Source organism: Sminthopsis crassicaudata, chromosome 2 (genome assembly GCF_048593235.1).
Source record: "Sminthopsis crassicaudata isolate SCR6 chromosome 2, ASM4859323v1, whole genome shotgun sequence".
Lineage (NCBI taxonomy): Eukaryota > Metazoa > Chordata > Mammalia > Dasyuromorphia > Dasyuridae > Sminthopsis > Sminthopsis crassicaudata.
In genome coordinates this window covers 288,557,676-288,583,465 of record NC_133618.1, presented here as the reverse complement: position 1 = coordinate 288,583,465, position 25,790 = coordinate 288,557,676, and the positions used below count along the sequence as shown (strand labels likewise).

Sequence of the window (25,790 nt, the reverse complement as noted above, 5' to 3'; positions counted from 1 at the left end):
ATGGGAATATTAATTCCTAGTTTCTCCTTATTTCACTAAAATACACAAAAGCATTATGAGCTCTGCAAAAGAAAAGCTTAGGCCTTTTCTCAAGACTCATTCTTCTAGACCTCTTGGAGCTTTTGACATTGTCTAGCACTCTCTTTCTCTTGATACTCCTTCATGGGTTCCATGACCGCATTCTCTCCTGGTTCTCCTCCTACCTGTCTGACCATTCCTTATCAGTATTCTTTGTTAGATCTTCATCCAGGTCATATTTGTCAACCTGGGGTGTCCCACAAGGATCTGTCCTGGATCCTTTTCTCTTCTCCCTCTATACTCTTTCACTTGGTGATCTCATCAATTCCTATGGATCCAATTATCATCTTTAAGCAAATGATTCTAAGTCTAAACTCTTTCCTAACATCTAGACTTGCATCTTTAATTAATTATTGAACTTCCCATACTGGATGTTCTGGAGACATCTTAAATGGAACACATTCCAAACTGAACTCATTATCTCTACCCACTCCCTGCCCAAACCTTCTCCCCCTTCCAAACTTCCTTATTACTCTTGAAGGTACCACAATCCTCCCAGGATCCAAATTCAGGTTGTAGCTTTAACCATCTTCTTTTTCTTACCTCCTCCCCTGCCAATGTGTGGCCAAGACCTGTAGATGTTACTTTTGTAAAATCTCTTGTATTTGCCTCATTCTCTTATTATTTCATGCTTGAACTATTATAATAATCTGTTGTCTGCCTGTAACAAGCCTCTCTCTACTCCACTCCATCCTCAACTTGGCTGTCAAAAATGACCTTCCTAAATCATAGATTTAACCATGGATCTTCTTACTTTTCAATAAATTCCAGTGATTATCATTTTCAGGATCAAAAATAAAATCATTTGGCATTGAAAGCCACTCCTCTTCCCTATCACTACAAGTTTTCCATCCTTCTTATACTTTATTAGCCTTTAAAAACTCTCTAGTCAGATGATACTGGCCCCTTTGATCTTCCATCTTTTGTCTCCAGACATTTTCACTGACTTTGTCCAATGGCTAGAGTGCTCTCCCTCCTCATTTCTGCCTTCAGGTGTCCTTGTCTTTTTTTAAATTCCAGCTGACATCTCACCTTCTAAGTCTCCTGATTCCCCATAATGCATTTAATACTTTCTCTCCAAGGATGTTCCTCCAGTTTATGCTGCATTTATCCCATTTATATATGGTTGTTTGCATGTTGTTACTCCCATTAGTCTGTGAGTCCCCTTGAGAGTAGAAACTCTTTTTTTGCCTTTCTTTGTATTTCCAATGCTTGGCAGAGTGCCTGATAAATATCACTGACTGAATTCTAAGACATTTTGAAAGCAGAATTTCCTTACAGAGATCACCCCATATGCCCATCCTTGCTCCTTTTTTTTTCACCTCTCCCTATCAGGTAATGATTACATTTTTTAATTTTTAAAAGCACTGAATTTGAGCAGTTGAATCTCACTTTTGTCACTGACTATATAGGGGGAAGACACCTCAAGTTTCTTCATCAATAAAAGAAGGAGGTTTGACTGGGCAATCTCTTCTTTCCAACTTTAAATTCACTATGACTTATAATCTATTTTAAAAATAGCAAAATAATGGATCACCTATAAAGGGATAGTGGAAGGATCAGAGTTAGAAATTTACTGTTTAAGTATTGAAGGGAAAGATTAGAACCCTGTCTTTTTAATTTTACTAGCCATTGGTATCATATGGTTTTCCTCACTCCATTTCTTTTTTAAAATATTCAGTCTTTGTATTTCTTATCTCTAACTCTTCACTTAACTGGTGCTAATTTTTAATAATAAATTAAGTGCAGTGGTCATTGCAATTTCATTTATCATAAACTCAAGTTGTTCTCCCAAAGGCTAAAAACTTTTCTTCAAAATGCCAGTAACCTGAAATAGTGAAGGACTAAATCTTCATAACTCTCTCTTACCTCCTGACTACCCAAGATCTCTCCAAAGCTCTAGGATGTTCTAGCAGGGAAGGAAACTAAAGGGTGAACATATCCCCACAGCCCCACCCCCCTCCATGCACTTGATAACCAGCCCTTGCCAATAAAGATGCTCTTTGCAGAGAGTGTGTGTGTTTGCTTGCTGCAGTCCAGGAGGAGAGGCTTCCCTGCGAGCTCTGAGACTTTTGTCCTGGCAGACGCCCCAAGATTGTTGTGAGGAGTCTAGCCAGTTGGTGAGCTCTCTAATCTGAACCAGCTGTGTCCAGACTGAGGCTCCATTTGCATTGTTTAACATACTTAGAAAATGAAGTGTTCATTTTTAACATTCCTCCTCCAATTGGTTTAATGCTGAATTACTGAAGAGGACTAAGCAAAACCAGGTGCTTTCTCTGTACTCACTCCAGTGCCTCAGGAGGCTCAGACCCTTACCCTGCCCGCTTCCCTACTTGCTGTATTGGAATATCATTAAAGCAAGAATCGAAGGGCAGAGAGGAGGTTGAAGTTCAGAAACTCCTTTGAGTAGTAGGCACTGTGATTTTTTTTTTCCTTTCTTTTTCCACCCACCCACCTCCTTCTTTTTTTCCTCTCTACACATCTGGGACATGCCAGGATTAAAGAGGTAGGTTCTCTGTACGAAACTTCTTTCTTCAGGGATTGGAAAGACTTGCTATATAGCCTGCTGTGTGGAAAATGTCTATGGCTGAGATTCAATCTGTGTCAGGACACTGGAAAAGAGATTTGCTAGTGATGCAACAAGATTGCTAATTATAAAAATGTGCTGTTCAGTAATTTCCATCTTGAAGATCTTTGCTGGGAGGGAAGAGAAGGGGAGGGACAAGGAGTGGTGTTGTATAATAGTTTTAGAAGTCACATTGTCTGTCCCAGGACTGCAAAATCCTACTGCTCCAACGCCAGTGCCTTCATGCAAAAAACATTTTCACAGACTGGCAGCAGCTTTCTGAGTTGATTTATCAAAAACTTACTAGTTTGGGAGATCAAGTTTAAGTTTACTAGCACTCTTCGCAGAAAAATTGCTGTTTTGTATGTATCATCTGCCGGACAAGCCATCGTACCTGGCTGAACACACTTACACTCTTGTGCTGGATTGTACTGTATGTCTGTGTGTGATTCGCAAAGGGAATGAGACCCAGAAGTATAAAGCCAATGAGAAGTGGGGATTGCAGACAAAAGTACATGTAAGCAAACTCTATGTTGTTCTTTAGGGAAAATTAAGAGACAATTAAGTGATTCATAAACTTGATGACTCTAGGAGAATGATAGCTCAGTGATTTTTGTTTAATTTTTAAAAGCCTGTGGATTCTTTAAATCACTAGATTTCAGTATGTGGTGTGGTGTGGTGTGGTGTGGTGTGGTGTGTGTGTGTGTGTGTGTGTGTGTGTGTGTGTGTGTCTGTGTGTTTTTCTGTGAACTAAAATGTAAGCCTAGGATCACCTCTTTTGAGAGCTAGGAATGACATTTGGTGGGTTCATCCTCCCTTTTCCTTTCTTTAGGGGTCAGGCACGGAATGGATGCTTCACCTGCCTTTTAGAAAGTACCCTGGATTGTGAGAAGAAGAGATAACCACTAGTTGGTCTCTAGTCATACATCTGATGACACTTTTTTCTTTCTCATTCTTTTTGATTGTTTGCCTTTGGTTGTTCAGTGTCACGGGGTTAGTAGTAGCTATTTGACCTATGATAGTGAGTGTCATTTTGCTAATGGTATTTTGGAGATTGTTCATAATAGTAAAAATTCTCTTTGCTACTGATTGAAGCTTTTTTTGACTCCCGGAATTTGCCTATTACTCTGCCAAAGGTGAAAACTTTTGTCTGGGTACCTTGACTTGCTTTGAAGTTTGAAAGGCAGCTCTGTAGGTGGGGAATACCTCTAGCCAAAAGATGAGGATGATGAATATTAAAATGGATTTTGTACCAATTCTTGAAGGCACTCAGCTTACTTAGTCTCCAATATAAATGAGACAGAGTTTGATAACTAACTGAAAATAAACTTCATGTGAGGAAACAAAAAATCACTGAAATTCATAATCCACAGGCTGGAAAATAAATTTGTTTTTATTCTTTTTTGAAATAGATATATATTTAGTATTGTGAACTTTAAAAAAAATCCACCATCATAATAAACACAGAAAAGTCAAACCAAACCAAAACAAAACAGTTCTGGGATGTGGCTATGAACTTTATAAGGTTGGAGCAGTCTTCAATAATATGGAACCTAGCTTATGCTGCCTTCAATATTAAAGAGTTGAGAAATTATTGGATTTTCTGAGTATTTCTTTAGTTGAAGAGGATGATCTTATAGAACCTAGAATTATGTGACTCCTGACTTTATTGTCTTTGCATAATGGTCAAATCATCTTATTTTTCAGTTCTTCAACTTACTAACACAATAAATAGACAAAGTCATATGGGCCACAGAATGAGTATGGGGTGGGGGTGTGTAGAGTCCAATCTGCATCTAAAGTGAATTTGTTGATTGAATAATATGGTTTTTTAAAAGAAGAAACGAATGAATTATCCAATCTAGACAAAAACATCATTAGTCTAGGCAGTTTAGTTCTGTCTTTCCTTTGGTTGACTGAGTTATCCAAATTCATTGAAAATTTGATCAAGCACCCTATCAACCATGAAGAGTAAAAGTTGAGATGACAGAGTATTATTCTTAGGCAAAATTTGCTAATGTTCCCACTATTGGTTGATATGTATTTAGGCTAGATGAACATTTATATTAAATTATATTCTGGCATCAAATTTATCTAGTACTTTGCTCTTTGGAAGTTCAAAGACAGTAATTATCTCATTTTTTCTCATCTTATGAGGTAGTTCACAAGTATCATCATCTATATATATATATATATATATGTATATATATATACATATTTATAATAAAAAAGTTTAAAACTCAAGCCTCACTGTCTATATTTGCTTTCAGAGAAAGTAAAAAAATTAAGTCATTTACATCTGACAGTCATCCTTGCTTTTCCAGTCTTTAGAGACTTTAGAGACAAAATGGTATTATTGATTATAAAAATGTCTTATTTGAACAAGAAACTGCATGGTGAGGTAGCTAGATACATATCTTCATAGTGAGGAAGACTTAGGTTTAAGGTCTTCCTTTAAGACATAGTGGCTATGTGACCCAGGCCAACTCACTTACTTACAGCTAAGATAATGCATTATAAAAATTTTTCAATGCAAATTTTTGGTAGAAGGAATTTTCTTCATTAAAAATCCTCAATTTCAGTAAAATAACAGATCTAGACCTTCTCCCTCAAAGTATTATGCTAATCACATTCATCTAGTACTTAGATATTTGCATATATAAAATATTTATATTGATTTCTCTTCCCTGTTTAGGATACTGACTGTTTCCATTCTGACTCTTTGTCTTACAAGTCCTGGATATGCACAGGTGAGAATGAACCTTACCCTTCCTCCTCCCACTAGTTTTTAGTTATAAAATTAGAGGTAAGGGATCCTTGAGAGATAATAAAGTTTCTCATTATCATTTTACAGAGAATTGTCCAAAAGATGTAAATGTCTAATTTTTGTAGTGAGTGTCAGTTCTAGAATAATAATGTAGGGTCACAAAATTGTAGAGCTGAGGAGTTGTTAAGTACAAAGAGATTCATTGTCAGGTTGGCCTCAGGATGATGAATTTTTCAGGCACAGCACCAGTCTAGGAAGTTTAGTTCTATCTTCCCTTTGAATTTTCCCTTGAATATCATCTACTAAATTTGAGGAGCTGTAATGCGCGTCTGTGGAGGGTGTATCCATATCTATGAAATTTAGATTTTTGAAGTATTGAAATACATACTCAGCAATTCAATAACATTTAAGCTTGTATTATGTAGAGCACTGTGCTCAGCCCTAAGAAAGATACAAAATTTTGATCAGACATAGTTTCTACTGATATGAGTATATATTCTAGTGGGGAAACTGTGACAAATGCACAAGTTATACCAAAATATAGATAAATGAAAGATAAAATATATTATCTATAAGAAAGATAGAAGTAAAGTATCATATGAAGTATGAAGATGGTAGGTAGTGGGATTGTTACAGATTCACAAATGAGGGAAGACTTCCTGAAAGAGTTAACATGAATTAGATAGTAATTGAAGTGGTGAAGAGAGTGAGAAGGGCATTCTGGGCATAAAGAACAGTGCAAGGACTTAGATGTCATGAAATACATCAAATGCTTGGGGATAGGGGTGAAGGAGGAGAGACAATGATCAGTTCAATTTAAAAAATCCAAACATCAAACAAAGTAATTATATATATATATATATATATATATGTATACACACACACACACACACACACACATATATATATATATGTTGTAACAAAAGAAAAAGATTGTTCATAAAATTACAGGTCTCTATTATGTAGAGTTTGCTTTTTTAAAAATATTTAATAATTTCAACATAATTATTGTCCTAATTGTTTATGATTCTTTCTGGACTTCCTTTTATTCTGGAGCAATTTTAGAAAGTGTGGTGAGCATGGGAACCAGATTACAAGAAGAGAGTAGATAGTAAAGAAGTGGAGTAATCAGATGTAGATAATTTTTTAAAGAAGCTTAGCCAAAACAGGAAAGGAAAAATGATTGCATGATAATGGGGGTTGAAGTCTCAATAGAAGTCTTTATTTTTAGGATTGGGAGAACTTGAACAAGTCTATAGGCTTATGGGAAGGAGCTTGTAGCAAGGGAGACATAGAAGATGAAAAAGAAAGGGTTGCTTGCTGGAAAAAAATCATGGAAGAGGTGGAAATAGTGGGGTAAGTTTTAAAGGACAGGGGCAAAGAAAAAAGAGATTGTTAAGTTACTGAGAAGTTTTGAAGGTTAATTTAATACAACTGAAGGAGCCTGCATCTGTAGGGAATATCTTGAATTGAAACTATTTATTCCAAGAAAAATATCCTGTTCTTTCTTGTTCCATAAAGGCAAAGATCATATTATGTCTAAATTTTGCATCTTCCTTAACTTAGGGATCACAGTATGAATTTAGCAAATGTTTATTGAATAAATAAATGTACATAGCGATATCATTCCAGAATAGCACTTTGATAGCTATGCCCTAACACCAGCATCTTTTATTTATGCAGTGCAGAGAGGTACCATGAAACTGGGGATAGAATGATAGATTTGGAGTCAGGGAACTTTGGTTTCAATCTTAGTTCAGTTATTAATGCCTACATAATTGTGGAAAACTCACCAACTCTCTATAGGTTTCAGTTAATTTAGACAATAGAAAAGACAAGCAAGATGATCTTTAAATTCTATGAAGCTAGATCAGAATTCTGTACTCAGAGGTCCCTAGAAGTGAATATAGAGCACTAAAGAATGTAATTTACTTAGGAGGAGGGCAATATCAGCTGCAGCCAGAATGTCTTCATTATGAGACAGTGCCCCAGTAAGGGGAGAGCCCCTGTGCCCTGTTAGGGGAAGTGAAGATCATGGCTGTGTAACTTCATCCTTGGAGTATTTTTAAATCAATAATCATCCCTTTCTTTTCTTTTGCAGCAGCAATGCACGAATGGTTTTGACTTGGACCGTGCGTCTGGACAATGTTTAGGTAGGAATCTCCTGTAGTTGCTTCCCTTTTAATAGAAAAATTCGGGGGGGGGGGCGGTGCAGCTAGGTGGTGACCCTGGGCAAGTCACTTAACCCCAGCCTCAGAGGGGAAAAAAAAATAAAAAAAAATTCAGATACTATTCCCAATGTTGTCATTCCCCTGTTCTGTGAACAAAGAGTCAACTTTTTGAGCATCTATGAGGAAAGCAATTTCATGGGGAAATCAAATGTTTCCTTTTCCCCTATGTAATTAACCCTCCACATTATGTTTGACTGCCTGTGAATTGAGAAATAAAGTGAATACAAAACTGGCTTCAAAATCTATAATAATTAGCATTTAGTGGTTTAAGGTTTGCAAAATACAAATATTTTTCATTTTATTGTTCCAAGAACCCAACAACTATGAGCACATAATAATGTGCTATTAGCATCCTCTTTTTATAGATGAGGAAACTGAGTCATATCTTTAGAGGCAAAATGACTTGCCTGACTCCAGGAATATCTTACCTAACCCCAGCTGATTTTGACAGCACTGGAAGACCTGGCTTTGTTTAGCTTCTGGGCTTTCTGGCTCTATGACATTCTAGATGCCTTAGACAACTCTCTAAGATTATTGATTGCAAAACCATTACACATCCTTGTACTCAAGGATTGACATATTGCAATCAAATTTTTAAAAAATCCCAAACAATTAAAACTTTATTTTTTCTGAACTTGTTCTTGCCACATGATAACCCGGGGGTTTGGAGATAAGGCAATGATGGTGTGAGGAATGGCAGGAAACCGGCAAAAATGTAGAAATAATTGCCATGGGAAATCAGAGTTCACAATAGATTTTTGTGTCCTGGAGATGCTTTAAAAATGGAAGGTTGCATTTTTTTTTTCATCTGACCATCTCAACTCCATTACCAATTACTTCAGGTTTCAAACTATAGAATAAGCTGTAAACTCTGAGTCCTGGAATTTCCCTTTCATGAGGTGTGAGTTGGCTCTGCTTCTGCTCAGATGGTTGTCATATGTATGCTTCCAGGACCCAAGTGTGCATTTATTCCCCACCCTAACCCTCAAGCTGCCAGTGCCAAGGCTGGTGAGAGGGAAGTGTGTGTGTGTGTGTGTGTGTGTGTGTGTGTGTGTGTGTATATGTGTGGGCACCCCTAACTGGTCTATTTGCTGCCTGTGCTCATGCACAATATCTAGAAAGACATTCTCTAGACCAGGGTGGGGGCCCAGAAGGTCTGGGAGAACACATGCTGTCTTGGAAGCCTGCCCTGCCTATTTCCTAGTCTAATGGAAGTAAACTTTGAAGTAAAAAGCTTCACAATCAAAGGAGCCATTATGTCAGAAACAATTTCTTCTTGCCTTTTCCAGTACCCCCCCTTGCCTTTGGAGGCAGAAATTTTGTCACTTTTACATCCTGATTCTGTGGAAAGAGTATGTGACTGGGAGTTCAAGATTCAGTTCTGACCCGAGACCCTCAGTTTTCTCATTTGTAAAATGAGATAATAATATACTGCCTATCTCACATATTACTGTGGAAAAAAAAAGTACTGAAAATCATGTAGTGCTGTGTCCACATGGACTGTAATAATAATTACACTTATGTCAGTTGCTGGCAGCCTGGTATAGGGCTTATAGGCGTGGGTCTAAAGCTAGGAAAACTTGTATTTAAATCCCACCTTTGAAATTTAGCAGCTGTGGGATTCTATGCTGTTCTTCAGACTTCTCTCTAGGACTTACCTATTCATTGCTGAGTTGCAATCTGCATTATTGAAGAGAGTTTCCTAAGCAGGTGAAATCACAGCTTCTTTCCATATGGAAAAATTAGTCAGGTGCAGGTATGGGCAAAGCTTGTCTGACGATTCTTAGGAGGGCTTCCACTAAATAAAAGTGTATACAGCATAGCAGAGGGACTTTTCATACTCTTGCCCTTTCTGTCCACTTTGACAGATGTTGATGAATGCAGGACTATCCCTGACGCCTGTCGAGGAGACATGATGTGTGTGAACCAAAATGGTGGATATTTATGCATTCCCCGAACCAACCCAGTATATCGAGGGCCCTATTCAAATCCTTACTCAGGCTCGTACCCACCGCCCCCAGCACCGGTTCCTGCTCCAAACTACCCCACTATTGCCAGACCTGTCATTTGCCGTTTTGGATACCAAATGGATGAAGGCAATCAATGTGTTGGTGAGTAACCAGGATCCAAAACTACCTGTGTTTTGCTTGAGTACAAACATTATGCTCTTACTCCTGGTCATTCAGTCTTGAAAAGAGTGACCAGATATGATGTAATAAGCCAGTGAGCATTCATTTAATGCTATTTGCCCATGTATTCAGTGGTTATGCATATTATGTTCAATAATAGTTAATAAATGCTTGTTGAATAAATTGAATATATAGATCCAAAAAACATTTTTTAGTCAATTATAAGAAGCAAGATATTGTACTTGGTTAAGATGCAGTTTTTGGCCTCAAAGTGATCACAGTGTGGTAGGATGAGCTAAGACAAAGATATGACAAACCATGTCAGGAAAAGTAGAATGGGAATTCAGGACACTTTTGACTGGAATGGCAAATTAAGGGTGTTCAGAGAAGGTTTCTTGGAAGAGATAGTATTGTTAGGATGGGAAGATCTTCAGTAGGGCAGATGAATAGGGGGAGCAAAGGCATGAAAGGAACAGCATGTATCTGGGAATGACAACTAGTTTAAGTTGGCTTGATTATAGCATATGTGAAGGGAAAGAATAATGAAAGAAGGCTAGAAAGCTAGGATGGGGCCAGAAATGAAGGGCTTTGAAAACCAAGCATTCATATTATTTAGTAGGCAATATGGAGCCACTAAATATGTGTCCATATATGCTTTTTTTTGGAGGGGGGTTAATGGATTTTAGAAGCTTTGTTGATGTGTTCATTACTCTATATGCAGCAAGGATTTCTGCCCCCTCTTTTCTAGGCAATGTTTATGTTTTAAAATTAAATAGTATTTTAAAAAAAAAATATGGATTATCCAATTCAACGAGTGAGATGTGGTCAGATCTCCTTTTCCTCATTTGTTAAACCTCTACATTTTAAAATATTTTGCCTATATAGATGTTTCCTTCTACAATGTAGAAAAAAATTATAAAAAAAATAGAAGTATAAAATTAAAGGAATGGGAATCTTCGAGTTTCATTGAGGGTCTCTGAAGGCAAGCCCAGCCTTTTTTTGAAAATTCTTCTCAGGTAGACAACCTGACAAAAAAGAAATAACGTGTATTTTATAAACAATGTTGGAAAGAACATTGGGATTTGGGATTCCAAATTCATCTCTAACACTTATTGTGTGACCTGGGGCAAAGGACTTAAGTTCTCCATATGTAAAAATGAGAATGACACTATGTGTATTGCCTTACTATTTTTACAGAGGATTCTGGGGAAATGGTTCTATAAGCTTTTAAAATGTTTTAGAAATGGAGGTTATTATTATTCAAATAAAATTCCTGGTCATAGCACTTAGTTCTTGGGAAAGCTTATCAGAACAGAGCCATCACAAGGAGATGATTTTAGATTGGAGCAACAGTCTTAGAATTAGGTCTAAGGATCCTCTTTTGAGAGTGAGAGAGAGGGAGGGAGTGAGGGAGAGAGAGTTTGTGTGTGGTGTGTGTGTGTGTGTGTGTGTGTGTGTGTGTGTGTGTGTGTGTGTGTGTGTGATGTATAGGGGAATATTTGGTAGGACTGGAAATAGCCTATACTGCAGGTGAATTTTCTCCAACATTTAGCCAGTGTGGATCTGGGTTTTTATCAATTTATTATTATATTAACTCATTCCTAAGATACTTTAAAGCTCACAGAATTTCAGAACTGAAAGAGATCTTAGAGGCTATCTAGGCTAAACTGTACCAAAAGAGAAATCACTATTTACAATCTCTCCAACAAGTGATCATCATTCCAACCTTCACTTGAAGATCTCCATTGTAGGAATAACCTGGTACCTTCCAAAGCATTCCAGCCCAAATTTATGGCAGCTCTAATTCTTTTCCTTATATTTGCACTTCCCCATAATTTATTTCCTAATTCTTTTGGAACCAAGTAGAACAAATCTAATCCTTATACCACATGAAAATACCTGAAGTCAATTTGTGTAGCTTGCCAAGTCATCTATTCTCCAAAATAAATGTATCCAGTGTTTTTTTTTTCAAGTGCTATTATTATTATTATCTCTACTTTTGCAAATGAAGACAGAACCTCAGAGAAATGAAAAGACTTATTTAGAATCATACAGTTGGAGAATTGAGATTTTTTTCCCCTCAGTTAATGTAAACAAAAAATGTTAAATTTGTTTTATTTGAGTTCTAAATTCTTTCCCTCCCTGTCTCCCTTCCTTAAGAAAGCAAGTAATTTAGTATAGATTATATAAATGCAGTCATGAAAAATATTTCCGTCTATGATATCGTGTTTTAATAGGAGTTCAGGGCAGGATTATATCTTATTTGGTGAATTGGATTTTCCTTTTGGTCCCTTTGTTTCTAGGATGCCTTGGGTCTCAGGAACTAACTGTCTTTCTTTAGGTTGCAGCTAAAATCCCACCTACTCCAAAAAGGAGCCTTTCCTTATCCTCCTTAATAATGCTATTATTAATAATGTTAACTTTCCCTTTCAGATTATCTATAAGTTATCCTACCATTTCTTGTTTGCATTGCATCACCCATTGGTTTGTAAGATGTTTAATATTGAGATTTTCCCCCTCTCCCCTTTTCTTTGTATGCCCCTTGCTTAGCATACTTATTGGTGCAAAATAGGCATTTATGAAATGCTTGTTGACTCAAGATGATAATCATACTGGGGCATCTGGAGGCACAGCCTCATTTGGGAAAGCCTGGGCTGATAGTAGAAGTCCTCTTTCTCATTTCTCTCCCTCTAGCCCATTACAAAACTAAACCAAACCAAAACCAAACCAAAAAACCTTAGAACTGAAAAAGATCTTAAAGATCAACAAATCCACCCTCCCTTATTTCAGAAATTGGAAGGCCAAAGTTCAGAGAGCAGAAATGGTTGACTGAAGATTGCACAGTTAGAAAGTGGTAGAGCTGAGACTTTAGTCCATGTTTTTCTGTGTCTAAATTCAAGCCTCTTTCCACTATATAATCCTTGAGATGATACATTTTTGTGTGTGCCATAATGATTTCTGGGGCCCCATTACTATTCATTTCCTGCATGTGGCTCTGCACTGTATGCAAGCTTTGGAAATGGTACAGAGAAACTAGATCCCCTACTTATAAATTTTTTTTTCAATTCTAAGGCTGAATGTTTGCCCATAATATCATTTTAGAGGTGGCATTGAATAATGTGTGTGGGTTTTTTTGTTTTTCTACATACTTGAAGTTTTACAAATCTTATGTGCAAATGTACATTTTACCATGTAAATGTATGCAGATAGCATACAAACATGTGGTTCTCAGATTTACTGGAAAAATTGGGTAGCTTAAGATTAAATCTCACCATTAGTATTGCCCCCAACAGAAGGGTAGGTGGTAGCTCCTTTTCCATCCAAGAAAGCACAAGGGGAAAAAAAAAGAGTAACAAAGCCCAAGCAGGGAAAGACAAAACGGAGTTTTTCATAGAAAAACCATTGAATACTAGAATTTTGGAAATCAAAGAATGTTATAGCCAGAAGGAGCTTTATAACACCAAATGCTAGAGCTATAAGGGACCTAAGAATATAGAATGTTAGAACCCAAACTAAAATGTATACTCTAGAAAGGACTTCAGATATCACAGAATCATAGATTAATTGTTAGAAAAATTGTTAGAAAAATCTTCAGAAGTTGTCTAGTCCAAGATCTTATTTTACAGAGAGAAATTAAGTTCCTTGCCTGAAGTCACACAAAGTATTGAGAGAGCCAAGAAAGGTACTGTCTTGAGAGTCAGCATTATGCATCCCCCTTCTCAACACATTAGAAGGAACAGGTTGGAACTTGGGTATTGTACTTTTCAGAGGCTGTTTCAACCCCTTAATACATTCATCTAGTTTATTACTGAAATCTGACAGATGAAGAAACCAGAAGGTGGAGGTAAGTGAGGGAGGCAGAAAAATATTTGGAACTCAAAATCTTACAGAAATGAATGTTGAAAATTTAAAATACGATTAAAATTTTAAAAGAAAAGAAAAGTGCATCCTGGGCTTGGTGGCATATACTTGTTGTCCAAGCTATTAGGAAGACAGGTTGAACAATCCCTTAAACTCAGGTTTTCTGAGCTGCAATACCCTAACCCAATTGTATGTCTGCCAATTGTGGTGGTCAATATGCTAAGTTGCTGGAAGGGAAATTGCCCAAGAAGGTGTGAACTAGCCAAAGACTGAAATAGAACAAGTCAAAATTTCTGTGTCTATCAGTAATGGGACTGAGCCCACTTAAAAAAAAAAAAAAAACTTTAAAAAAGGAGAGAAAAAGAGCAAATATTCCCGAAAGAAATGCTGGTAACTGGGCTGCTGCTAACAATCAGTCTAGAAGCAACATGGTACGTTGGAAAGAATGGTGAATTTCAAGTTAGGTTTAAGTTCTAAATCTAACTTTGCTACCTGTGTGATATTGGGCAACTCTCTTAACTTCTTTGGCTCTCAGGTTACTCATCTGTAAAGTTAGGGAGATTGGATGAGGTAATCTCTAAGGACTCTTTCAACTGTATTCTGTATTAAAAAGAGTTTGAAGTGATAAAAGGATTTTGATGATACATTTATACATTTCCAGTCTTATGGAAGGGATCCAAACTTTTACAGAGTATGAGAGCACTTTAGAAGCTTCATAAGTTTTCATTTTAACTAAAGTTTGTTTCATATATATATATATATATATATATATACATATATATATATGTGTGTGTGTGTGTGTGTCTGTGTGTGTGTGTGTATACATGCAGGTATATATGTATATTTTCTAGTTACATGTAAAACAATTTTGAACATTCATTTTTAAAAATTTTAAATTCCAAATTCCTTACCTCTCATCTCTCTCCCCTCCTTGAGAAGGCAAACAACTTGATATAGATTATACATGAGGAATCATGCAAAAGGCATTTCCATATTAGCCATGATATGAAATAGAACCTGAACCAAAAAATTTAAAAAGACAAGAAGAATAAAGAAAGTTAAAAAGTATACTTTGATTGCATTCAGACTTCATAAGTTCTCTCTTAGCAGGAGAAAAGCATTTTTCATCATAAGTCCGTCAGGAATTGTATTACTGAGAATAGTTAAGTCATTCATAGTTGATCATCATACAACATTGCTATTACTGTACACAATCTTCTCCTGGTCCTGATCACTTCACTTTGTATCAGTTGATATAAGTCTTTCCAAAAATTTCTGAAAGCATCCTGCTTGTAATCTTGGCTGCACTGGTTTTGTTTGTGCACAAATATTTTAATTGTATATAATCAACCAGCTTACATCCTGTAATGCTCTCTATCTCTTGTTTGGTCCTAAATTCTTCCCTTATCTATGTCTATGGCAAGTAAAATATTGCATCTTTCACCATTTTGCTTCTATCATTCTTTATGTTTAAATCATACCCATTTTGACCTTATTTCGATGTACATATACTATATATGTCTATACCTAAGTTCTGCCAGACTAATTTCCAGTTCCCACAGCAAAAATAATGAGTTATTGTCCCCAGAGTTTAGATTGTTGGGTTTGTCAAATACTAGATTACTACAATTATTTATTATTGTATATTGTGTACCTAATCTGTCTCACAGATCAACCACCCAATTTCTTAGTTAGTAACAGAATGTTGTGATGATTAGTGCTTTGTAATACAGTTTGAGATCTGATACTGCTAGACCAACTTCCTTCACATTTTTCTCATTGATTTCCTTGATATTCTTGACCTTTTGTTCTAGCTGAATTTTATAATTTTTTCTAATTCTATAAAATAAAAAAATTATTATATTTTTTCTAGTTCTATAAAATAAAACTATAAAACAGTTTGATGAATATGACACTGAATTTAGAAAAAAAAAACTGTCATTTTGATAATTTTGACCAACTCATGAGCAATGAATATTTTTTCTAGTTGTTTAGTTCTGACTTAATTTGTATGAAAAATGTTTCGTAATTGTATTGATACAGTTCCTACATTTGTCTTGGCAGGCAAACTCCCAAGTATTTTGTATCATTGGAAGTTATTTTAGATGGAATTACTCTTTCTATCTCTTCCTGCTGGTCTTTATGGGTAACACAGAGAAATGCTGAGGATTTTTGTGGGTTTATTTAATATCCTGCAATTTGCTGAAGTTGTTAATTATTTTAACTAGTTTTTCAGTTGAATCTCTAAGTATACCTATCAGATGCAGAGAATAATAATTTCTTTATTGTCTATTTTAATTCCTTCAATTTCTTTTTATTATTTTAATGTTAAAGATAATATTTTCTAGTACAATATTGAATAAGAATGGTGATAATGGGCATTCTTGTTTCATTCCTGATCTTCCTGGGAATGCTTCTAGCTTTTCCCATTGCAGATAAGGTTTGCTGATGGTTTTAGAAAGATACTACATATCATTTTTAAGGAAAGTTCCATTTACTCTTATGCTTTCTAGTGTTTTTACTAGAAACGTGTTGCATTTTGTCAAAAGTTTTTTCTGAATGTATTGAGATAATCATGGGATTATTGTTGTTTTTGTTATTGAAATGGCCAATTATCTTGATACTTTTCCCTAATATTGAAGTAGCCTTGCATTCCTGGTATTGATTCTATTTTGTCATAGTGTATGATCTTGGTAATAAAATGATTTTATTTAAAATTCATGTTATTAATATTCATAAATAAATTGGTACACACACACACACACACACACACACACACACACACACACATATGGTTTTTTTTCTCTGTTTTGGCTCTACCTAGTTTAGATATCAAGAATTTGGTAGAATGCCTTCTTTGCTTATTTTTCCAAATAGTTTATACAATATTTGAATTAATTGCTCTTTAAATATTGAGTAGAGTTTACTTGGGATCTATCTGGTACTAGGGATTTTTCCATCTATGGCTTGTTCAATTTCTTTTTATAAGATAGGGTTAATTCAAATATTCTGCTTCCTTTTCTGTTAATTTGGAAAAATTTTCTGCTTTTGTAAATATTCATTCTTGTCACTTAGATTGCTATAATTATTGGCCTATAATTAGGGAAACTAGCATCTAATAATTGTTTTAATTTCCTCTTCATTGGTGATGAATTCAGGCTTTTCATTTTTGTGCTAATAATTTTGTTTTCTTTCTTTTTAAAATCAAATTAGTCACTCTTCTATCTATATATAGCTTTTAAAATTAGACTATCTCCTAGTTTAACTTATTTTTTCAGTGGTTTACTTTCAATTTTATTAATCTCTCCTTTGATTTTCAGAATTTCCAATTTGGTATTTAATTGAGGATTTTTAATTTGTTGTTTTCTGGTTTTTTTTTTCCCTTTTAGTAGCATTCCTAATTCATTGATTTTTCTTTCTCTATTTTATTGATATGTTTTATTAATGTAGTGTTTGATTTTCCCCTAATAATTAATTTGGCTGCATCCCATAAATGTGATGTCTCATTATTGTCATTCCCTTTAATAAAATTATTTATTATTTCTATGATTTATTCTCTTTGACTTACTCATTCTTTAGAAAATTATTTATTTTTTAATTAATTTTTAATCTGTTTCCACAGCTTTTTATTGAATGTAACTTTTATTGTATCATGATCTGAAAATGCTGCATTTAATATTTGTGCTTTTCTGCATTTGGTTGTGAAGTTTTTATGCCTTCATACATTGTCAATATTTTTTAAGTGCCTTTATTAGCTTCCCTCCCAATACACTTGGGAACCACTCCAGTGTTTTGTTGTCCCCTTCCCCACCATACCTCTTGCCAGGATCTCAATGCCCTTGAATAGTTGGACTTGACTGGGACTCCTATTCATCTATCAAACCCTATGAAGTCATGCAATTTATGACTCTATTAATCTGTCACATACAAGAATGCTGGAGCATAATAATACTACCCCTTTTGTAAAATGAAGACAATCTACGAACCTTGTCTAGGACTGGAACTAGGCCCATCCATTTCCAAAAAAGTTCAATACATTCATAAGTCCTGAGCGCCTTCCAATTTCCCTTCACTCCACCCCAGCATTTCCTGATTTACAACGGGTTTTCAAATAGGCCTTCCTTTAGCAGAAATCCTTCTGGGCATTGTGGATGGTGGCGTCAGTGTTGGGGGGATTTTTGGGGGAAGGGGAGTCAGGAAGAAGAGATGTCTATTTTTATCCTTTGTTCCTCCCCAAAACAGAGAAAAAGTAAAGCCAGGTAACAGGAGAAAGAAGAAGTAAAGCTCAAACATGAAAGAAATGGAGATGAAGAAGAGCAAGGGGGAAAATAAACAAAAACAGAATGGGGGAAAAGGAAGTAGCTATACAATTGATGTTTATTAGGGATCAGATATGTCTATACTTTCCATCTCTTAGTAGCTCCCATGTGGAAAGGTTGAATATAGGAGTTAAATGAACATTTCTAGCACATTTCATATTTGGTTGACAAGAATACAAAAAAGCAGAAAAAAAGAGAATTTTGGGGGAGAGTTCCAGAAACTGCTCCATTTTGTCAGTTAACGTTAGAAAGCTTCCTTGCTATTTTCTCCATGCAACCTTTTTCAAAGATCCAAAATTTGATCACTGGCAATTTATTGTTTCATTCCCATGAAGGTTGAGGATGATCCTAGTTCCATTTCTTATTTTGCTACTAAATAATTATGAGGCCTTAGAAAAGTCACTCAACTTTCTCAGCTTCAGTTTCCATATCTGTAAGATTGGGAAAATAATTTTCACCTTATATATTTCATAAGATATGAGGCTAAGATGAAACAATGAATGTAAAAAATGGTTCAGGTTGAAAGCACAATATAAATATGTTTTTATCACTTAAATATCTACTAAAAATTTGACTACATTTGCCACTCTCCCATACTTCATTTTCAACTGGTCATAGCCACCTTAGCCTTTATTTGTTCTGGTTATCATTAGCTACAGCTACATGCTACATGCTACAAAGGATCAAGTGTTGAGAGGTAGCTAGGTGGCACAGTGGACAGGGCACCAGTCCTGAAGTCAGGACCTGAGTTCAAATGTAACCTCAGATACTTAATACTTCCTAGCTGTGTGATGCTGGGCAAGTCACTTAACCCCAATTGCCTCTGGTAAAAAAAAAAAAAAAAAAAAAAAAAAAAGGATCAAGTGTTGGACTTGAAGTTAGGAGTCTTGGGTTTGAACCCTGCCTTATTAGATCTTTTCATGGGTAAATTACTTAAATTCTCAAAGTTTCAGTTTCTTTATCTAGAAAATTAGGATAATATTCTTGTACTACCTACTTCAAAGGGTTAAGGTACAATAAATGTTTTTCAAGATTTAAAGCACTGCTCAACCCTGATGTCAATGAATTGCCACAGGATTATAGGCTCAGATTTTCAGGCCTCTTGTTTCCCGCTTTCTAAGAAGTCAAATGTAAAGGTCTGGAATTGTAAAGGTCTGGTTGTCTCTAAATTGTCCTTGGGGACTGCCATCTCAACTCAATCCCAGACTAGACTCTTCTTCCTCCAGAGTGCCGTCCCAACTCTGTCCCAGAATAGACTACTCTCCAGACCCAATGCTGCCCTCTTTTATCCTCACAGAGATTGTAGTGAGAACTCTATGGTGCCTTTGAGAACTCCTACAGCCAATGAACTTGCTCCTTTTAAAGGTTGTGTAAACTCTTTTTCAGAAGTTCAAAGGTGTAAACTCCCCCTAAAGGCCGGAACTAAAGGTGTGAATTCTGAGCTAGAGAATTGCCCAGACAACCTGAGATCTCACCTTGTAATCCTAACAGTCAAATTCAAATCATTTCCACAAAGATGGTGAGTCAGAATCTTGTGTCAGGAAGTAAACAGGAACAATCTACCTTTGAAGGTAGTTTGTTTTACCTAGAGACTTTTTTTTTTCCTGAGGCAATTTCAGTTAAATGACTTGCCTAGAGTTACACTGTTAGGAAGTGTTAAGTGTCTGGGGTCACATTTGAACTCAAGTCCTCCTGACTTCAGGGTTAGTGCTCTATCTTCTGCACCACTTATCTGCCCCTTACCTAGGAGGTAATTGCCTAAATTAGAAATAGGAAATTTCTAAAAGAAATGAGAAGGGTAGAGGAAGTGCTAGCCTAAAGTCCCTAACTCAAGGGATTTTAATTTGGGTTTAACTTGGTTTAGAGACAAAACAAAACTGATGAATATATTTCAATATAATTTTTAAAAAATAATGCTATGTTTCTTCTTTTATGCCTTATAAAACATTCTGAGGAGTCAGTGGACTTCATCAGACTTCCAAAGGGTCCATGGCTATAAAGGACATGAACTGTAGACAATTGTTCTTGTGCTCTTTTCTTTTGGCAATTCATACTCTAGTATCCCTTTCTGCTTTGTCCTATTACTGATCATGCCCTGCCAAACTTTAATCCTAAATTATTCTCACCAGGTGTTTCTACTGGATCATTCCATTTGTATGCTTTGATTTTAACTCGTGTATTACTGAAATAAGTTAAACAACCATGCTGATTAGGTCTATTACAAAATCACATTATCTATTCCCAATTGAGTCCTTGATAAAGCAAAGTAATCTTTCTATTTCTCTCTAATTGATTCTCCATTCCAGTGATTTTTCACAATTTTTGGGGGATCATATCACTATTTTCTATCATTAAAATATTTTTGAGCATGCTCCCCAAAATGTGCATATTTAATTATTTATAATACAATATATTTGCTTCTTTATAAATTATAATCATTTGCTACTATACCAAAATTATATCATGAAGTATACAAAAATAGAATGAGCTAAAAATGAAATAATGTTTGATCTTAGAGTCAAGAGCAAGTTATTAGAGTTTGCACTTCCTTATACAAAGTAGAAAACAAAAAGAGAATGTGAAATAAGGGATGCCTATTAAGCAAGCCTTTGTTGTTGTCGTTGTTGTTGTTATTCAGTTGTTTCAGTCCTGTCTAACTTTTTATGACCCCATTTGGGGTTTTCTTGGCAAAGATACTGGCTGGAATCATTTGTTTCTCCAACTTATTTTACAGATGATGAAAATGAGGCAACCTGGGTAAAATGACTTGCTCAGTGTCACACATCTAATAAATGCTGAGGTCAGATTTGAATTAACAAAGATGAATCTTACTGACTTCTGGTTTGACCCTCTAGCCAACTACCTAGCTACCTTTTTGTTTTTAAGGATATAGCAAATTTAACATGTTACTTGCCAAAGTTAACCTCCTCATCGGTTTTTCTCCTATTCACTTCTGTGCATTTCAAAAATACTTAAGTGGCTCTCTTTTTTGTTTTTTCTGTTGGCAACCGTATTATTAGCCTTTGTGGGTTAATTCACAAGGAAGCAGACAGACACACACACAGAGATACATGTAGCTACATATATACATACACACACACTTAACACACATACTTTGGCCTTTCTATCTTCCCTGAAAAAGATCCCTCTTGCCTTCTCTCCTCTCTTCCCTCCATTTTGGGGACCATGAACCATGATAAATCCAACCCTACCATTATCTCTGGATAAAATGTATCATTTTACTTTTTTAAGCCCCTACTCACCATCTCTTTATCCTTTCTGACCAAAGGGTCTCCTTGACTATTATTCCCCTTTGTATGTCTTCTCTATTAAAATATAAGCTCCCTTGTGAATTATCCCAGCTATTCTGTAAAGTAATTGGGAATTTTGCCCTAAAGTGATTAAATAGAAGTCAAGTTACTTGTCCAGGGTTACACAGTTAGTCAATATCTGAGGCAGGATTTAAACTCAGGAGTTCCTCACACTAGATTTACCATCTAACTACTTTACCACTTAGCTGCCTCTCCATTATCTCATTTGATTGGATATGTTTGTTTAGGAAGAATGATGAGTCAAAGATGACCCTGAGCTTATGAACTAGCAGGATGTGACTAACATGTGAATAACATGTGACTAGCAGTTTGATGGTGCCCTCAATAATAATAGACATGTGTAGAAGAGGGGTACGTTTTGGAAGAAGATAACTTAATAGGATATGTTATGAAAATTACAGCCCTCCGTTACTTTTTAATCCTATATGAATCATTTTATCCACACTGGAAATGGTAAATGGAGTGTTAGATCTTTTACTACTGGTTACTATTCCCAGTAGAGAGCCTACCCATAGTACTAACGTTACAAATTGACCTGGTAGGCAACAAGCTGGTATGGGGGAGGGCTGGAAAATTTTTCCCAGTGGCAGCTATAAAGCTGTTGTTGTGGGTGCCCGGGTAGCAATTGGGTTAGAATTGTCCTGAGGGGTCAATGCTTGGCTTAGAGGAGGTTGGGAACTTGCTTAACAAAGGTCAAGGGAACATTAGGGAAAATGGAAAGTAGGATTGTGTTATAGAGAGGCTTCAAAATTGACTCTCTTGAGGAGTGTGGAATGTAACCTGTTTTTATATTTTCTAACTTCTAATGTCTTCTAACATACCTCTTGGAGTCAGATCAACCCCCTCTTTGGGCATCACTGTTTGCCCTGCCCTGCTTACTAACAGGGCTCTTTCAAACTTTCATCTCCCAAAGCCTTGCACAACATCCCCTCTCAGTTAAGGTCCTCACTTTATCCTCATGCTATCCTTCTGACATCAAACATAAGTATCTCTTCAAGACTTTTGTCTTTTTTTACTCCCTTTTGATGATCCCATTGGCTCTCATAACCTCTATTATCTCTGTGTAGATGAACTGTCATACTTATATTTGTGTATGTATGTCTGCTTACATGTGTAAGCTCCAGTTACACATGATGAATGATGTTTGTCAAAGACAAACAATATTAATACTATATGCTATTGAAAATTAAAAATTCTGAACTTTAATACTAAACAACATGAACATTTCTATATAAAAAGTAGAATAGAAACAGATGATTATACACGAAGCTACAAATCTGTTACATAAATTTTGCTTTTTTAAAAGATACAACATTCAACATATTTTCAAATTGTCTGCTTATTTGTGTTTCCCACTAGACTTCTTCCTATTTCTAATATCTACTGAGAAATTAAGTAATTTTTTAATATTCAGAAAGAGAACATCATTAATTAAGTGCCTACTATATGCCAGGCACTGTATTAAGCACTTCACAAATATTATCTCATTAGATCCTTTCAACAGCTTTGGGAGGTAGGTGCTTGTATCATCCCCATTTTATAGGTGAGGCAACCGAAGCATGCAGAAATTAAGTGTTTTGCCTAGGCTCATTCAGCTCAAAAATGTCTGAGGCTGGATTTGAACTCAGGTTTTTCCTGACTCAAGTGCTCTATGCACATTGCACTATGTAGTTGCTTTGCCCCCTCTTTCTGGTACTCCATATCCCATGACAGTTTTCTTTTTGCAATTTGTTAACCAAGTTTATTTTATGAATTGAGATTACAATTAATCACCAAAATGCAGGAACACATACTATACACAGGACTCAAGGAAGTAGGAAGTCTAAGTAGGAAGACACTTCATAAATTTTTATTGATATCATCCACATTTGCCTAAATTTTTCCTGAAATTTTCTCTCCTTCCTTCTTCCAAAAGAATCATTCTCTTTAATAACAGTAACAAAATTAAAAGAAAAAAGGGGGAAAATCAGTAAAACTAATAAATAAATGGAAAAAATATGACAATATATACAATGATCCATATCCATGGAAATATCCACCTCTATAAAGGAATGGAAAGAGGTGATATTTTATTTTGAAATATAAAATTCGGGGCAGCTAGGTGGCGCAGTGGATAGAGCACCAGCCTTGAATTCAGGAGGACCTGAGTTCAAATTTGATCTCAGACACTTAACACTTTCTAGCTGTGTGATCCTGGGCAAGTCACTTAACCCCAGCCTCAAAAAAAAAAAAAAAAAAAAATAAATAAATATATATATATATATATATATATATATATATATATATATATATATATATATATATATATATATATATATATATATATATATATATATATATAAATTTAATTCAATTCTATTCTTTTCACTCTGATCCAATTTAATTAAATATGACAAACATGTTAAAGTGCCTGTTACATAATGGGTACTGTACTAGATGCTAGGGAAACAAAAGGAAAAAATTAAATAGCTTCTGCCCTCAAAAAGCTTGCTATTAGTTCCATTTCTGTTGTTTCATTTTGTAGTATTTATAGGCCCTAAATATATAGTATTTAGTCTTTTGAGTGTTAAAGGTAGAAGACACAGCCATAGCATTCATAGAATAAATGGAAACTTTTCCCCATTCCTTGTTTTTTCCCTAGATTTTAGAGAAGTATTCAAGAAAATTTTATTATTATTTTTTTTATTATCAGCCTGCAACTCTCTATTGGCAAGAGTTCCTCCTGATCAGTCATGATCAAGTTCAGTCCTCTCATACTAAATAAATCCCACAGAGTTTTCTTCCCAAATGTTCTGGATTGACTCATTGGCTTTATCCTTTTTTGGGGTTTAAGGTTATGTATTTTTCAGATTCAAGTGCTTTAGCATATAAACTTAAACCTGAGTCTTTTGTGTTCTTTACATAGGCAGATTAGGATTAGACACTGACCCAAGAAACATCAAGTTTGAGCCAAGAAAGTTGTATGTTATTAAGAAAACTGGCATTTTGGCTCAAAATGGCAACCAAGGCAGCTTCCCAGAAGGTAGTAGGCCTTTAGAACTGATGAAAATATAATAATCATATAGGATGCTGGGGAACTGTAGAATAATGACCAGTTTTCTGACTTATCTTAATGAACTGCCTCAGTTCAGCCTACACACAATGACCCTTCATCTATTCAAACTCTAGTTCCCTAGTCATTTTATCTAATGAAGAAGGAAGCAAAAAAGGCCCTTAAGTTGTCAAAAATAGTTGTCACATGCACTAGAATTCATGAACTTTACTCATTGGGAAACTTACTCATAATCTATTTATTTTTGTTTTTCATACAACTCTAACCAAATTGATGATCTGGTTTTCTAGTCTACATCACTTTAGAAAAAACAGATTAAAAAGGAGTAACATGATTGTTAATGAGGAACAATAGCTATTAGAAGTGCTAGCTGACAGATAACAAAGGAAAAGACAGTAAAATTATAAAAAAATTATAAAATTAATTTAATTCTAAAATATTTCATAGGGTCTGTGCATAGGACAATGGAGACTACAAGACTGTACCTACATTTCAAGGAACTTACAACTCCCTACTTAAGGGGATTTGAAGTCAGAAAACCAGCATTCAAATCCTAGTTTAGCAACTAATTACGTAACTATGTGATTTGTGGCAAATGTAGCCCCCTCTGGATCTATAAAGAGAGGAGGTTGGATTATAATCTCTAAAGTCATAGATATAAGTTTCCACCACCTTCTTTTATTTGTTCTAGGGCATTGAGGTAGAACCAGACTATATATCTCAGTGTTCCCTGAAGATGTTGCTGCATTACAACATAACTGATATTCATCAGGTCCCAGAGTCATCAAAAGTTTGGATTCCTTTCAGTGTCCTCTTGTTTCAGAAATCAGGGTAACTTTTAACATGTTTTAGAAATATTTCCTTCCAAAATATTTAATCCAACAAAAAGTTTAACATCTTCCACAATAGACCTCACCCTTTTTGAAGGCTCTAAATAACTAACATTAAGTTATCAAAGATCCAGTATTCTTAACATAGGGTCCATGAATAATGAAGGCAGATTTTTGCTGATTGAAAAAATAAAATAATTTAAAAATAATATTGCAAAAGGTAACAGTCAAGAATAATTTACACTGAATCCCCTGAAAAGGAGATCTGCTTAACTTTAATGAGAAAAAAAAAATTAAATCTTTATTTTCACAAAATTCTAATTGAAATTTAGCATTTTCTTCAGTTACTTAAAACATTCTCCCAACTTTTGTAAGATGCCTTTTCCAATGCTCTTAAATCTTGTGTCTTCCATCTGAGTTTATTTCAAATTCATATTCTGGATAGTGTTCATGCTTTCTCCCTCATCATACTTATTTTTTTGTGTGTTTATTTTTCTTTTGTCTCAGTGCCTTAGAACAGTGTCTGGCATATAGTAGAAGTTTATTAAATATTTATTGAGTTGACTTGATTATTCTGACAAAAGATCCATAGGCCTTACCACTCCATCCAAAGAAGTCGTCTTGA

General features: G+C 35.3%; 1 protein-coding gene across 4 annotated transcripts in view; it reads left to right on the top strand.

Annotated features, from left to right (window-relative positions):
- Positions 1–2,094: 2,094 nt before the first annotated feature.
- FBLN5 (fibulin 5) overlaps positions 2,095–25,790 on the top strand; it is a 124,480-nt gene continuing 100,784 nt past the window's right edge. Inside the window, exons 1-4 of one of the 4 annotated variants that reach the window (XM_074289635.1) lie at positions 2,095–2,584; positions 5,340–5,394; positions 7,513–7,564; positions 9,511–9,753. In XM_074289635.1, the coding sequence (XP_074145736.1) occupies positions 2,568–2,584; positions 5,340–5,394; positions 7,513–7,564; positions 9,511–9,753 (367 nt within the window). In that variant the 5' untranslated portion in view covers positions 2,095–2,567. Of the gene's footprint in view, positions 2,585–2,819; positions 3,162–5,339; positions 5,395–7,512; positions 7,565–9,510; positions 9,754–25,790 lie in introns of those variants that run through there. The other 3 variants (XM_074289636.1, XM_074289633.1, XM_074289634.1) reach the window with 3 other exon arrangements.